The 16,175-nt window shown below is 46.7% G+C and overlaps 1 protein-coding gene across 3 annotated transcripts in view; it reads left to right on the forward strand.

Moving 5' to 3' along the window:
• LOC116227365 (uncharacterized) overlaps positions 1-16,175 on the forward strand; it is a 41,584-nt gene that overhangs the window by 20,130 nt on the left and 5,279 nt on the right. For 2 of the 3 annotated variants that reach the window (XR_004166548.2, XM_031590628.2), the window contains exons 2-6: positions 4,485-4,600; positions 6,135-7,865; positions 12,845-13,019; positions 13,779-13,983; positions 14,422-15,044. Coding sequence is in view for 1 of the 3 variants with exons in the window: in XM_031590628.2 (XP_031446488.2) it covers positions 6,295-7,865; positions 12,845-13,019; positions 13,779-13,983; positions 14,422-15,044 (2,574 nt within the window). In the remaining 2 variants the exon portion in view is untranslated. The remainder of the gene's footprint in view (positions 1-4,484; positions 4,601-6,134; positions 7,866-12,844; positions 13,020-13,778; positions 13,984-14,421; positions 15,045-16,175) is intronic. The other variant, XR_016468168.1, reaches the window with a different exon arrangement.

A 16,175-nucleotide genomic window follows, 5' to 3' on the forward strand; every position in this document is an offset into this window, starting at 1 on the left:
ATTGGTGTTCCTGGTTCAGATTTACCTCCAATAAGCATGTGCAACTGATCTGGGGATCTTGGAGCCAGACAGGGAGCAGGGTTGGAGGCTGCAATCAGTTCAGGCTAATGGTTCTTGCTGTGTGCTATTTAGCACCAGGATGGATGGTGGACAAAATCTTCTCTGTGTGACCCAAAGGCATAGGACTGCTTGGTTCGTGGTGTGTACGCAGGGCTGGGAAGTTGATGTAGGTCCCAAATGTCAGTTGAGTCTAGCTAAGCTTTCGCTCTGTCTGATTGTAAACCCCATGGGCTCTTCCTCCAGCTGAGGAGGGGAGTGGAGTGGCTAGTGATGTTCCATGAAGCACAGAATCTGTTGTTCATATGCACCCTGTGGGACAAGAAGTGCTGTGGGTGATCTGTCCTAGGAATGGGTTTCATTGCAAATAGGACTTTCTTTCTCCTCCTCAGGAGTCATCCACTGGAGTTCACAGTGCTGACCCACAGTAAGCTCAGCAGGTGCTGTGTGATGCTGTCTCCTAGGGTGCCTCACAGCACTTGCTGCCACTTTACTCCAGCTGGGACTCAAGATGTCACAATTGTGTCTCCAAGAGCCTTTACTACATAAACTGAGGTACTCAGTCTTCTTTTGCCACAAGGGGAATGCTAATCTGTGCAATCCTTCTGCTACATTGTCAGGAGGACTGCTGGAGTGATATTCTCCAAGAGACAGAGTGATGCATTGGTGAAACAAAGCGAGGTATTCCTTCCCGAAGTAAAGGAAACAACTAGGAGCTCAGGTCACCTTGAAAGTACGCTACTGAAATCAGTGAGCTGGCCTTTCCTTAGAGGCAGTCTGGAAGTATCCTGTCATCACAGCCTTTCTGAAAGAGGAACACAAGGAGAAAACTACGCTGTGTCATAAGAAGCTGCTGCTCAGACTTAAAGAGCAGCCAGAAAAATTCATCAAGGGCACTGCTGCCAAGTGCACAGATGTGTGGAACAGTAGGACCCCTCAGGTGAAATCTTTCATGTCAGTCAAGCAAATTTTCCAAACAGCTTAAAAAATTCCACAGAAAGGAAGCCAAGAATGCTTAAGACCTCCAAGTCATTCCTTAAAATTTTGTGATCAGTTTTTCCACTACTTTCAGAATATTTAGTAGCTAATCTGACCAAAATAGGAGTTCACATAAAGTTGTAGTAAATCCTACATTCTCCATGGTGGAAGTGTATGTGCTATAGCAGTGTGTTCCCATGATGTACAGCAGATTATATAGAGGAATTCTTTTTCTCTAGAACACCTGAATGCTAACCATATACCTTTGGCTGCTGTAATCAGCCAGTCATGACCTTGGCCAAGAACGGTTCTTTTTCTGGAAACAATGGCAATGGTGGAGATGCTTTGAAAGTGACCTGAGTTAAGCAGTGACCACCAATGGGCTGTGTAAACTTGTGCTGAATGCAGTAGGATGGGGAAGAGGTTATGATTTTCTCTATGTTCTCTAGTTTTGAAACTAGATGGCAGATTTTTCCTCTTGCTAGCAATCCTCATTTGTGTCATGGAGCAAACAATGAAAGCCGTGATGAAACTCTAAACTCAGGGAAGGTCGCACTCAGTTGCTTACCCTAAGAAAGGAAAGAAACCCAGGAAACCGAATCCATTTAGATAATTGATGTGGTTGTACTTTTGCTGCTACAATTAACAGACACGCTGTAAGACTGGTTGCTTCTTCAGCTGTTAGAAGAGAAAAACGAAAAAGAACTGCAGTTGTCTGATTGTTGTACTGCATCCACTAGTTCCTTCAGCACAGCTCTGGTTAACTGAACAGCTAAGAAAGCACACAGTCACAGCACCTTTATTTTTCTTGTTGACCTTTAGCTTAAAAAAGTAGATGCTTATGGCATTGTTTCCCTTGAGACTGCTGGTGTTCTGTGAAGCAGTCGAAGTGGAGTGATGTGCCTGTCAGGGCAGGAGAGAGATCGTGCTGTGTCCTTTGGGTTTGCTGTATTAGAGCACAAAATTCACAGCAGCATTGTACCTTGTTAAAATCCTGTGTGCAACTCTTTGAAATGTGCCTTTTGCTTCCCTTTAGCTGGTTGGATTTTTGAAACAAAAGGGAGACTGTGCTTTGGTGGTGCAATTTGCAAAACCTATGTCAGAGAAATTAGGATAAGACCTGAAGGCTTATTTAATCACTTATTTCAAGCTTGAATGACATGGCTTCAGTTACTCCCCTCTGTGGAAACAGGATTTTGGTGTGATGGGCATGACTCGTTAATTAATCTGTTTGGGACTAAAGTGTTGCAAATGTGGAGAGTGGAAAATGTACCAGACTTGCTGAATCTCTCTGATGAAGGCAGGAGACACCTGGCAATAGCAAGTTACTCCCCTCCATTGCGTGGGACAAGCTGCCCAGTTTGACAAGTCTGTCAGGCATATCTCAGTGCAGCAAACCCTGCGAGGCAGCACTGGCAAACCTGCTCAGCCCTGCTGGACTCCGTGTCCTCCTTTCCTGAGGCACCGTGAGGCTCTGTGGTCCCCTCTGATGATGTCCCTGGAGACCTTGGATGTGACTGGTCCTCCCCACAGTGCTTTTCACCAGCACTGAACAGCTTATCCTCGTCCCTGCCTGCTTCATCCTCCTGACATTTTTCTGGTTCTTTGCTGGGAAGGTCAGCCAAGCAGAACGGCTCTTGTGTGTTGTGGGAAGGAATGATTTATCCTTCAAGCTCTAATCCTCGAGAAATAAGTTCTCTGTGAGGATTTTGCAAGAAAATGAAGGTGAGTGGCAAGTCTCCAAGCAGGCATTTATCAGAGCAGTGGGGGAGAAGTTAAACACAATCACATGGTAGAAAATAAGCTGAGCACGCGATGCCTTTAGTCTTACGCTTACTTAAGGCGTGAGGCTTATGACAGCCAGGAGCTGAGCCAGGGAACAGGCAATGTGATCAAACAGCAGTGATATGCCATTCCTGCAGCAGCAGTCAACACTAAGCTCCCTTTTGCTATTTGGCTTTTTCCACTGGACTCGAGGATTGCTTGACTTGAAAGGCTTTGGGGTAGGAGAGGACAGCATCAACCCATAGTGCTCAGGTATTCTGGGGAGTAACAAAGAGCTGCCAGGTTGCTGCTTGGTTTGACCAGAAGAAAACAGGGTGCTCTGGAACTGCTGTGTACCTTTAGGATAGGATGAGTTAGGACCCAGAGCTGGAATGCTGTGTGAGAGATCAGCATTTACTTCCCTCCTTGCTTCACACTTAGTGACACTCACTGGTTTCTACACCTGCAGAGCATATCTATAGCTCTGTATGGGTCAGAGGACAAATTCCTTCATTTTGCTGTAGTTCCCAATGTTTCTTCAATGTCAGACTGCAGCTGAATATTCTATACGTACAGTGAGCCTGCAAGAATTGTGTTGAAAGGTCACCTTTGGCTTATCAGGCATAAGCATATGAACTCAGATGGTTTGTTCTGTCTCCATCTCCCTCTATCCTACAGCAGAGAGCCTGGGATGTGCTTGTGGTAATGTTATTTTAGAGCTGACTACGTGGACGTGAGGTTTATTTTATAGCAGTGTCTCTGACCTGACACACTCCAGTATTTGAGCTGAAACTGTAATGCTCTGTGCTGTGAGGCAGGGAGCACAAAGAATAGGGGAAGGAGAGAAAGGGCTCAGTGTTTTGTGGTTGCTGTCCCAATCAGAAGTAGCCCCAGTTGCTCTTGGTGTTTTATGGAGATTTTTGCTTGCAATTTAGAAACAGAACATCCCTCTTTCTCCACTCAATCCTGTTATTTTTGGTACCTACCTACACATCAGCAACCTCCACACAGCCTCCTCTGAGCAGTCTCTATCTCCTGCTGCCTCCAGCACAGCTCTATCTCTGCCTCTTGCCCTCCTCTCTGCTCTGCCTCTGTCACCTCTCTGCCTGCCCCTCTGCCAGCACCAGCTTCTCCTGGCTGCTCCTTCCTCAGAAGCAACTTTTGCCACCCCACGCACATCTCCGCCTGGAAAATCCAGCCCTGATGAAGCAGCAGCAGGCACTCTGATGAAACTGGGCTCTGCTGTCCATCAGGGTGGAGGGGTGCCCTCTCCTGTCACCGCTCTTTCACACACAGGCCAGCACAGGACACAGGCACCCCTGCGTGGTCTGTGCCACCACCTCAGCAGTTGTCCAGAGCTGCCGGCCTTGCTTCTTCGCTCTTCTCCTGACTGCTTCCTCTCCTGTCTGCACTCTTTTTTTCTTCACTGACTCACTTTGCACAGGGTGTGTGCAGCCTGGCTACCAGTCTCATGTAGGCTGTAGTTTCTCTTCAGCCTTAACTGTATGGAGCTCACATCCATGGGCAAAGACCGCTTTATTTTCAGCTCTCACTACAGCAAGGACTGTTTTCTCTTTTGACTCAATCTGAAAGCAGAGTGCAGAAAGCACTCATCAACACCATCTCACAGGAGCCCCTACACAGCGACTGGCTCTCATGTCATCTCATTCTCTCTTTCTTAACAGATCATGTTATAACCTTTGATCACAGAAAGTCCCGATCACGTTTCTCTGCTGTCACCTGTGGGCTCCTCCAGAGCCGTGAAGAAGGGGGAACTCCAGCCCCACCATGAGAAGACTGGGTGAGAAGTGCCTTTGACATCTTGGGGAACAGCCACACCTTAAGAGCTAGCTTTAATTTTTATTTTTAGTAGTTATGAAGGACTGTAATATTCTTCATTTCACAGATCCACGGGAGCAACTTTGTCTTCCTTCTCTGGGATGATGTTAGAGATAGTTTCATAAACAAGGGAAAAGTATGTCAGTTTGAACCACTCTCAATCAAGGCATGAATTAAGCTGCTAGGGTTACTAAGATTGCCTTCCAGGCAATACACTGCCTCGGGTGATTTAGTCTTCAGAGAGCAATGAGTCTGTTCTTTCCCCTCCTGGTCAGGGTGTCTGTGCTGCTCCAGTAGTTGGCAGTGCACAGAGAATCCAGCCCTGTGACAGACAAGCAGTCTGGGCTGTAGCTTATAAGATCCTATCTTGCTTTAGCAAAAGACCTCTTCCTGGATGTTCTAGCTGGTTGCTTCTTGCTTAGCTTGTTACTAGAGACTATTGCCCTACCATCCCATCTCCATGATGCCCTTATGAATTTCAAGCTAAGCTCATATCCCCTGCTTAATCTTATTTTCCTTTATGTATGGCCCTTACTCTCTCATTCCTTCTGCCTCTGGTTGCCAATGGAGGGAATGGAGCAGTCTCAAGCAGACACTGATGTCTTATGTGATTGCTGTCAAGTCCATGAAGCCCAAATCCTTAAGAGAAATTAGATGTTTCTCTATTTGCTGTGAGGAGCCCTGACTGATTGAGATTGCTCCTTCCATTTCCAAGGATGACTTAGATACTTAGGCTACATCCTATTGGCTTTAACTGAAATTTTAAGTTTTCATTTTTTTGTATTGCTCTGAACATGTGATTTAGTCAGTTATATTCCCCAAGCTTACAATGCTGAACACAGGAACAACCTTGAAAACCACAATTTCTCTTTCTGAGCTGTAATGTGGGATGATCATTCAGGCCTGCTGCTGAGTGTTCCAGTTGTGAAGCACCTCTATCTCTGCACTAGAAAGGCTTTGGAAAGACTTGATTAACAGTCATTAACCTGTGAAGGGTAAATCAAGTCACCACCACTGAGCCGCCTTCTTCCTCCTTGCTACCCGAACCTTCCTGCAAACTACACCATTATGCCATCCTTCCCCACTCCTGCCCTCTTGTTCAGCTCCCACATTTTTGTCTGCAACCCATTTGAGAAAAAGAACTCATGCTCTCTTGTAAATCTTCCGCCTCCTTAGTGCTACTGTGCGAGTAAGCTAGGCCTGCAACAAGCGCTTCTAAGTATTCCTCATAAGAGATGAGTAGTGTTTTTGTGAGGGAGCTGCTGAGGATAAACTTCTCCAAAATTAAAACAGGTAGTGTAAGGTCTCTGCTGGCTTGGCTAGAGGTGAAAAAGATTCCCCGCCCCAAGCCCTGTGGTTCATCACCTAGTTATGCTGCTATTTCTAGCCAAGCTGTTGGTGTTCAGCTTCTGCATTCCCTAGAAGCAGGTCTGCTATTGCATCCTGCGAACCATCACCAGGCTGCTTCAGTAACTCATCTTTCCTTCCATTCACAGGTCTTCTGCGCATGGCAACTCAACCCATGTGAGAGTCCACTTATGTGAGTACCCAGCAGCACACTTTGCTGTCTGTGGACATTGACTGCCATCTAAGAGACAACCCAGCTCCCTCCTCTCCCCTTAGAAGCCACTGTATTAGCCTCCATGTGCATTTGCTATGACATACATCAATGTTGATGAGAGACAGGAACACTGCCGGGTGATCTTGAGCTGCCAAAATAATCAGCTCTGTGCGCAACATGGCTTAAAGGAGTTTTCAGTTAGCAGCATGCATCCACTAAAGAACTTAGACACTCATATTTTTTCTGGGGACTTCCACACTCTGCACTCTTGCCACACAGGCAAGGCGCTTTTGGCCAATCCTGTGGAAAAACGGATGTATCGGAGCGTGGAGAACCTTCACTGGGCAACAGTAGCTGACTCTGGGCTGTATTCTCACTGCCGGAGCCTGGATAATGAGATCATCTTTCGCTATAGAGGCACCCGTCAGTGGTCAGAAGGCTGTGTGGATGTGGCCCCTGTACGGAGCACATTGGACTCTTTGAGAAATCTTTCTATCCATCCTAAACAGACATCACAGTCAGCACAGAATGTGCTCCTCCCTCCCTATGTCAAAGTGCCTCAGTGGCTCTTCCCTTCTGCAGAGCACAGAGCCCTACGCGAGGATGCCAAAAAAGAGTTGAAGGAGAAGCTGAGGCTGAACAGCAATAAAGTGGCAGAGCCCAGCAAGCCAGTGCGTCCACAGGCAGCCCTGACTGACCTGGCAGCACAGGAGTTTTCTGAATGCCAGATGTGCCAGCAGTACAAGAACGGTTGTGCTGTCAGCTGCTGCACAGTTTTGGTGGAACATGCTGCCCTAAGACATGGCCTCACAGGGAGACAGAGACTCTGTGTCGCACACAGGATCATCAGTCCAGAAGACATCAAACAGGAGGCTCAGAGGAGGCTTCGGCTCCACAGGCAGAATAGCTCCCCTAGCTTGCCCTTCCAGCATGCTGAGGAAAGCCATGAGATGGAGAAATCCAGAACAGCAGAATCCCTGGAACGACTCAGTGGGGAAAAAGATGTCAAAGAAACACTGGGGCAGAGCAGGAAAAGCCACTGCAAAGGGAGGCTGTACATACCCACCTTTGAGGAATTCAAACAAATGATAAATAAGGAGGCAAATTCATCTGCTGGCAGCACTGAGACAACAAAGTGCTTGAGTGAGGGGCTGCTTCCAAACCAGCCCCTGGATGAGGAAAGCAATAGGAATATCTGTCCAGAAGGTTTGGGAACCAAAGCTGTGAATGAAGCTGCCATCGCAGTAGAGGATGATGATGATGTGTTCCAAGAAAACCACACCTCTGCTGGTTTTTTGCAATATCCAGTCACGTGGGATGGTTTCAGGCTAAGCAGCCCTGAAGTTAAGGACAGAACTGTCCAGATCTCCAACCTGGATATATCCCCGGTCCCCATTTGCTCTAGCCCTATTCCACGATCACCTTTGCAGGCAGTAGCAATACACAGAGTTGGGCAGGAGATCTTCAGTGGTGAGCAGCAGAAAGGAGAGACAAGACAATTAAATGATGTCCTCCACCTTGCAGGGCAGTCACTGGCTTCTGAAGCCCAGTCCTCTTGCTGTCCATCGCTGCTGTTAGAAGGCGCAGACTTGTCAAGCTATGGAGCTAAGCTACAAAAAATGAAGGATGAATTCATAGGTTCAGCCCTGGAACTTATTAAGAAAAGGTAACATGCTCTGTGGTGTCACCTGAAAGCAGTTCCTTTGTTAGCTATCTGGTCTCTCTCCTGATATGTGCATTTAACTTCTGTAGCATAAATATGCTGTTGACAGAGGCTTTTGTCTTGAGGTCTCTGCAGCATGTTGGCATGTTGGCACATCTTTAAGCTACTGAGCTTAAAATCCATCTTTGTTTGGGATTAAGAATAAAAAAAAATCATTTTGTGCACCTTAGTCCCTTAATCCTGTCCAGACAGCAGTTATTAGTGGTCCTGGTGCTCAATTTCCCACTCATTTTATTTCTGTAGTAAATTATTGACAGGCCTTTTTTTTTTTCTTCCCTGGAATATTTGTTAAAAGTATAAAACAACAGAGAGATAAAAAAAAAAAAAAAACATTCACACAGTCTCTTTGGAAAAAAAGATATAAAGTCTGTCCTGTCATTGCAGAACATTAATTCAGGTAGTGTGATGTGCAGCAAAAAGGACTTTCACTTACTGTCTTTGTGTAGTGAACTGGCAAACAACTGAGAGTAGGATGACTTCTGTGAGTCTTTTACAACCGTCTGGAGATCAGCAGAGCCAGCAAGTGAAAGTACCTACTGTCCCTCTGCCAACGCCAGCACTGTGAGCAAAATAATTGTGTAAAACCTTCCTGCCTCTCCATTTGCTTTATTCCTCTCTCTGGGTAAGATGCTCACAAGGACTGTTTTCTCTGTCCTGGTTTTAGACACTGCAGTCCTGCTACCTTCCTTCTTTCCAAAGAAATGGAAACTTTCCCATGCAGGCAAGTGGCAGGAATCAGCAAAGTTCTGGAAGTTAGGAACACCAGGCAGTGTCACTGTGAGCGCAGGCTGATGGGAAAAGAAGGAGTGCTGGTGGAGTGGCTTGTTTCATAAGTCTGGCTTTCTGGACTGGCTTTGCCAAGAATTACATTCGACTGGCTTCCTGGCTGCTTCCAGCATCTGCAGACGCAGTGTTGAAATGCCAGGGCATCAGCCTTGAATACTGGCATTCCACAGATACGAAGCTAGAGCTCTGAGGCTGGACTCTTCAGTATTAGAGATGATGGTGACTTCTGTGCAGGAATGAAAGTCATCTGAAATAGCCTCTTTGGAGCTGTAGCTGCTCCTCTAAACAAAACCAGAGTGATGAGCAGAGATACTTGGGCAACTCTGTAATCCAAATCTTCCTTCAGCTGTCCAACTTAGCCGTTGTGCTAGAGTATGAAAGCCTGATGAGGAAATAGACCAAAAAAAGCTGTGGCGTGCAACCATTTTCATTGAGTAGGCTATTTTTATCTTCGATGTGAAATGAAATAAACAGAATGGCACAAGCTATGACTAAGAGCATAAGAACAGCTGTCTGGGCAGATCAAAGGTTTGACTAAGTATCCAGAGCCTCAGGTGCATGCATAGCAAGGTATACAGGAACTGGGGAGTGCACGTGGTATTTCTTCCTACTACCCTCTCTGCTTCCAAATACTTTCTGCTCAGGGCTCTTATGATTTCAGTGCAGTTTCTGTGCTTTTAATATCCTATTAGCCTTTGTCTCTGTGAATGTATTTAGACTCCCTAACTGGGTTTGTTAAAGTCATGATATGATTTTGTAATCACCAGGATGGGAATTCATCTGAAAATGTGAATGGCAGTATTAGAAAGATTGATTCATGTCAGTGAACAACTCTGACCTGTTTATTTTAGATAGTAACAACAGTTAGTGGTAAAGGCTGTTATTTGTTCAGGATAGCAGGAGGGAACTCATCTGCTGGCATTGCCAAGGTAGTTCTTAGTGGAAAACACTAGTTTCCTTTGGCTGGATAAGTCTCCATTTTCCATCATTTTCACCTGAGACTTAAAGAGCTGAATATTCATTTATAACCTAAGCTGATTCTCACTGCAGAGGTAGGAGACTTCTTGTCTTTTGGGTCCTATATTGTGATGACTGGGCTACATTTTTTTCCTAAGTCTTACGCGAAAGGAGCTGAAAGCTGGGGATTTGGTCCCATTTTCAAATATAGAGCTCAGCAAGTCTTTGATAGAGATGTGATGGAACGTTACAGAATAAGGCAGCTGAAATTGTCTTCTCTTTCTGGTGGTCTTGTGTAAGTGCTACAGTTTTACAGATCAGCTTTGTCTGGTAAGTTAATTGCCTTCCTGTTAATTTATACATATTTGTTATAGACTCATTTAATTGGCTGAATGTTTTAGCAGGGAATATTTGCTTTTCGACTTTGGAATCGTAGCAGCTTTCATCCTCTCCTGGGTCACTGGATGCCTTTAACTTAGGTTGTAGTCCTTGGTGGGAGGAGGTATGGAGATCTAGGCAGAAATTCTGTAGGCATTTCTATAGATTGTCCATTTTCTGAACCTTGGAATAAGGATGTGCAAAAAGGAAACATACCAGAGAGTCCAGAGGGTTCAGTAAAATATGTATATAACTATTCTTATGTTATCGCAAGGGACAGGAGGCAAAAAAGTTTCAGAATGCCAATTTCAGAGCCCTGGCAGCTGGATCTTCACAAACCATGCCATGTGCTTACAGCCATTGCTTAGCTGCAGCTGGCTGAGCTCCCTCACTCTCTTATGGAGGACAGAGCACAAGGAAGGAGCAGTACACAGGGAGCATAGCAAGGTGTTGGGAGAACATTGTGAAAGGAGGAAAAAATGAGAAGATGAATAATACCAGAGGTGTAAAAGAAAGGATACTCTAAACTCAGTTTACACCACTGTCTAGGTGATGTGAGTGGTATGAAAAAGCAGCATGCTCAGCTCAGTCTTACAGTGTGAATCAGCAGAGACTATTGCAGACTGTAAAGAGGAAAGCTGGCAGCAGTGATGGTTCAGCTGGGGAGGTACAGCTGCAGGAAGAAATGTATGGGGAAAGGACAGGAAGGCTGAGAACAGGGATAGGAAAGAAGCAACATCTAGCTTGGGCTGCCAGCTCACCAAATTGCTGTAAAAGTTAGAAAGGAAAGTGCAGCTTCTTCCTGAGAGCGCGGTGTATATGGTTGAAGGCATCATGATCAAGAGAAGATAATATTCCAGTTGTGCTGCTAAGCTCGGATACACCCTGTTGCCTCTATGTATGCCTCAGCATACTCCTTTCCTTTTGTGTATATAGCAGGAGCAAGTTTTGGAAACATTGTTTTGTGGCAGATCCTCATCAAGAGTTTCTTACTCCCCAACCTCTGACGTCCCTCCTTCAGGTGTGCCCTGCTCAGCTCTTTGTATATTACCCAAGTCAGTGACATATCATCGAGATGATCTGGATTGTAATATGTGAGGGAGAATATATTTCAAACACAGGTGGTTTCAAAGAATTACTCTATAATCCAGATCATGGCCACATACAGTGCTGAAGGAGTGATACTGCCACGTGGCTGGAGGCAGGAGAGAGGAAAGAGACAGGACCAGGCCAGTACCATGGGACCACAGCCCTACTGTGTGCCTGCAGTGTTCTAACACAGATGGTAATACAGACTGTGTATAATACAGGGCAGCATGAGTTTTGGCCTCTCCTTCCTACAGGCCGGGAGGGCTGAAATGGCACTTCCAAATCCACAGAGCAGGGCATTAGCACAGCAAAAGCAAAGGAGTCTGCTGTTATACTGTGCCAATGCTGCACACCCACAGCTCAACTCTTTTTAAGTTGGTAAATCTTCTGGTGGTGTCAGCTGGGACCTGGAAGCACTGATGGAGGAAGATGAACAAGCATCAGCTGCAAAGTTGCAGACCAACTTTTTTGGCCTGACAACAAGAGCCAGTTTGTGTTCTGGGAGATTTGTTCCCTCTTCAGTGATTTCAGTATTGGCTGATGGTTTGTTGTCAGAGCCAACTGTCATTCATCGTAAAGAAAATGCCCATCTGTCTCATGTGTTTGCTTGTAGCTGGCAGTGTTGGAATTGTGCATTAGCAGTATGACCTACCAGCATCAGTTCACAAGTGAAGCCTTTAAAAAGAAGCAGATTTTATCATAGAAGATGTTTGTTAAGCATAGGGTACATTCATAATCTTAAATCCAGACACTGGCTTCCACTATGCACAAACATCCATATTCAGTCCTGACAACCCTTTTTAAAAGAATCCAAGCCCTAAGTAACCCCAAAATGAAAAAAATAAAATTATTCCAAGGAGGCTTTGTTATGTATGCAAGAAAAGTGTCTTAGAGCCTGTTTAAAAAAAATGAAGGAATTACAGGTTGTGTCACAAATTGCAGTCTGTCAACTACTGTGTCAAGTTAGTGGTTTTGCACCAGACTCTGTCTGTCTGGAGAGGTGTTATCTACAGGGAGAGGAGTGTGGGGTTGGAACAGGCTGCCTGTATCAGCCAGGCCAGGCCCTCGTTACCAGCAGACAGCTGTGACTAAGAGCACCCCAGAATTGCCAAGTGAGACTTGCAGGCTGCCAGTTATTTCAGGGCTCTTCAGTGCACCTAAGGTCCTGGATCACGAGCTCTCTGAAAGCAGAAGGAATCTTTCCAATGGTTTCTGTGAGTTTGGGATCATATGAGATGAAGAACAGAGGGAGAGCTCCTTTAATCCTCTAATCTCTTCAAAGTATTGTGATTTCTTGCAGGTGATTTTCTTCCCCGTGAGGAATATAGCTTCTCTGTTGACAGCATCTCTTTGAATAGCAGGAAAAATGGATATAGCCTACTTAGAAAGAGGTTTTTCTGGTCCCAGTGGGTAAACCTCACGTTTTATGAACACAAAATAGCGCTGTGAACACCTGAGACTTGATATCCCAGGCTGATGCTGGTATGAGTGCAATTACCCATTTGCACTGCTATAACAGAGCTGTATTTAGAGCCCCTGAAACACAGACACAGAGATCTATGCCAACAAGACTAGATTCCTGCCTGAACTTTCCCTGAACTGTTGTGGCTGGGCTGATCAGACTGTGGCTTTCTGCTCAGTCTCATCTGGGTCATGAATGGCAAGTAAGCTGCAGACGTGATGTTCATCAGAATTTGCTTCTTTCCCTGCAGCTGCAATGCTGAGACTGCTGCCAGATCTCCCTCTGAGGGACAGTGTGATCTGAAGGAAGACGATCGCCCACCTCCAGAGGACAGCCAGCAAGCCACAGCAATGTCCATGGCAACAGAGAGCTGGGAGGATAAGACAAGCAATGAGAAATCCAGTGATACTCAACCTGCAGGGAATGTAAGGGAGAGGAATTCACCTCTCATTTTGTATATTTGTTTAGAACTTTTTCTTGTCAGAAGCTCTGAAAGATCTCTTTGTTGCAGAAGCTGGGCAGCTTGGCATCTGAGATTACATTAACTCCCATGATCAATTTATCAGAAGGACTTCTAGTGCCTATTTTATTACACTTAAGGAAATGGGAGTCAGCTGTGTGCCCTTGCCAATCTGCCACTGCAGGGAGCTCAGCAATAATCCCCCTGTGGCTTTCACTATGCCATCACCCTTTCATTGCTGCACTGCCAGGAGATCAGCCAGGTCCTTCTCTTGTCCCCACTTAGTCAGTCCACTAATGTAGGTGAGGCTTAAAAGCCTGGGCCAGCAGCTCTGAAATATTCACAGATCAGAGGGAAGCAAAGTTAGATCCCTGGAGGACTGGTGCAGTTGCCACTTTAGAGCCTTAGCCAGGGCTATGTTGTTCACTTCTCCATGCCTATTCGACTGCTGTGGCCCAGCCACCACTGAGCCACTGTACTGACAGCTACAGAGCCGCGGGGGAGAGGAGTTCTTGCTGTTGGAACCAAGCAAGACAGAGGGATCTGGGGTTTGTGATTATAGAATCACAGAACATCCCAAACAGATTGTGTAGAAGAGCTGCATTTCAAACCATGCTGCTAATAAATTGCCTTTTTCCTCCTTTGGCAACTGAAATCTAGTGACTGCAAATCAGGCATTGCTTTGACCGCTGCCTTGTTCCAACCCCGCTTGCCTTTCTTGCAGACCTCCAGTCCCAGCTGCCGCCGATCCAGCTCTGACATCGTCCATGAGAGCACGGATGGTGCCAAGGCCCAGAGGGAGTGCCGGCTGCGGCCGCATTTCAGTGACCCCATGCCAACAGACTCAGTGAAGAGGAAGCAGCTGGAGCTGAAGATTGCAGCTGCAGCACGGCAGCATGCACAGAAACGCCGGCAGGAGCGAGACTACGGTACGCAGAGTCTGCACTCTGTGGTGGGCCAGATGCTTAGACCTGCTATTCTGGTGTAATATTCTAGTGTAAATATGGTGTAACTCTACTGACCTGGGAGAGGGAAGCATTCCAGATTTAACCCTGATATACCAGAAATCGAGATCTATCCTGCTGTGTCTCTGTCCCTGTCTGGCAGATGGCAGCGGGAGAGAGAGTCCAAACAAGTTCACAGGCAGAGGCAGTGCAGGGAAGACAGGCTTCACCTGGGAGCCAATTACTTCTGTTCCCCACTCCCTAACTTTCCAGCAGCAAAACAGGAGGGTAGACAGCCAACAGCCCTGCTTTCATCAGATCTCCCCACCGGGGCTCCTGCTGTTTGTGGCTGTGCCAATTTGAGTTCCCCAGATGAGCTCTGATCAGCTGGCAGTGCCTGTAATGATCTGTGTCTGTTCTCAGGTCCAGTGGTAGCAAAAGCCAACCTTGGCCATGGCAGCAGCTTTGACGAGACTCGCCGTGCCCCACGTGGCTCCCTCCGTTCCAGACATCACTGGAGCAATGTCAGCAGCCTGAGCACAGACAGCGGGATTGTGGGCGTGAACGATGTCCGTGATGACCTGGATCCCAGTGAGGCCACCCGGACCAAGTCTGCAGAAGTGGAGAGGGCAGACAGTGGCATTAGCCAGATGTCAGCCAGGAAGTGGAGGAACAGGGCATCTGAAACACTGAGCTCCCTGCAGGCCTGGGAAGCCCACCGGCCCTGTACCGACTGTGGAGAAAGGGACCTCCCAGTAGAGACAGATATGCAGAACTGCAATCAGAGGAGGGCTGACCTCTGTGAGAAGTGTCGCAAGCGCAGGACAGAGCGCAAGGAGTCGGTGCTGGAGTTTGTCAACACGGAGGCCAGCTATGGAGAGGACCTGCGCATCATCAAAGAGGAGTTCTATCTCCCCATGCAGGCAGCTGGGCTGCTGAGTCAGGAGCAGCTTCTTGGCATCTTCAGCAATATTCAGGAGCTCATTGACCTCAATGAAAGCTTCCTGGAGATACTTCAGGAAGAGATCGATCAGGCCTTTGATCAGGTATGATGCCTGTGTGCTGAACTGGGCAGATAGGAATAGGTTTTGTGTTAGTGAGGCAGCACAGCTGGAGTAGGGGGATAGGGAGGTAGGATCGTGGGTTCTGTCATTTCCCCAGTCCATTCTCCCTCAATTATTGCAAACCAGTGATTGCAGTAGATCTGAGCCAAGTCACAGCTGCTGGCCTCACTGCTATGGAATCATAGAATGGGCTGGGTTGAAAAGGACCACAGCGATCATCGAGTTTCAACCCCCTTGCTATGTGCAGGGTCGCCAACCACTAGACTGGGCTGCCTGGTCATCAGCCATTTATCCCGTTAAGGACCTAATTGCCCCATTACTATAGTTAGCTTTAAGCCAGATAGCTTGGACACTTTTAAGAGTGTGACCGCAGAGCTCAGTTTGGTCTGGCCAGCATAAGAGGACCAAGCTTGCAGGACACATGCTCACCCAATCCTGAGCTGGTGTGAGGTTACAGTTTATTGCAGCTTGCCTCTAGGCTGGTTGCAGGGCCAGACAGCACAGGCTGCTCCGTGCTCTGGTGACAACTTGCACCTACTTACAGCTCTGCATACCAGTTGCTTCTACTGATGCGACTGCCTTGCACAAAGAATTCTCCTATCCCATCAGTGTTGTGGGTAGAGGGCAGAGAAATATAAATAAGTTTCTAGAATAGCAGTTGCTGCAGAGGACAAATAAACAACTTCACACCATCCTTTCTTTGAAGAACCAAACCCCACTCATTGCTTTGTCAGTTTCACCAGGACATTTGTTCTCTAGGAAACCCATCCTTCTCCCTCTCTCAAACCCTGTGCATCAAACTGAGCAATGTGTCTCAGAAACTGACAGCCTCTCTCATGCACCTGGCACACTGAAGACAGATATGCACTGCAGTTGTCCTCTGTGCATAATTTCTTGAGACACTGGCTTCTACAGAGCTGTGGATTTCCCTGTTTCCTCCTCCATGTTGCCCTTTGCAGTCAGAGCTCAGTACTGCATCAAAAAGCTGCCAGCAGAGAATTGCTCCCTCTCTTGCTGCTGAAATGTGTAGTAATTGCAGAGTGTATCAGCATGCACCTAGACAAAGATAAAAGCATGATGTGGCACAAGATGCTTGTATTTCTGATTAGTCTG

Source organism: Phasianus colchicus, chromosome 7 (assembly GCF_987193195.1).
Source record: "Phasianus colchicus chromosome 7, bPhaCol1.hap1.1, whole genome shotgun sequence".
In the NCBI taxonomy this organism is placed as follows: domain Eukaryota; kingdom Metazoa; phylum Chordata; class Aves; order Galliformes; family Phasianidae; genus Phasianus; species Phasianus colchicus.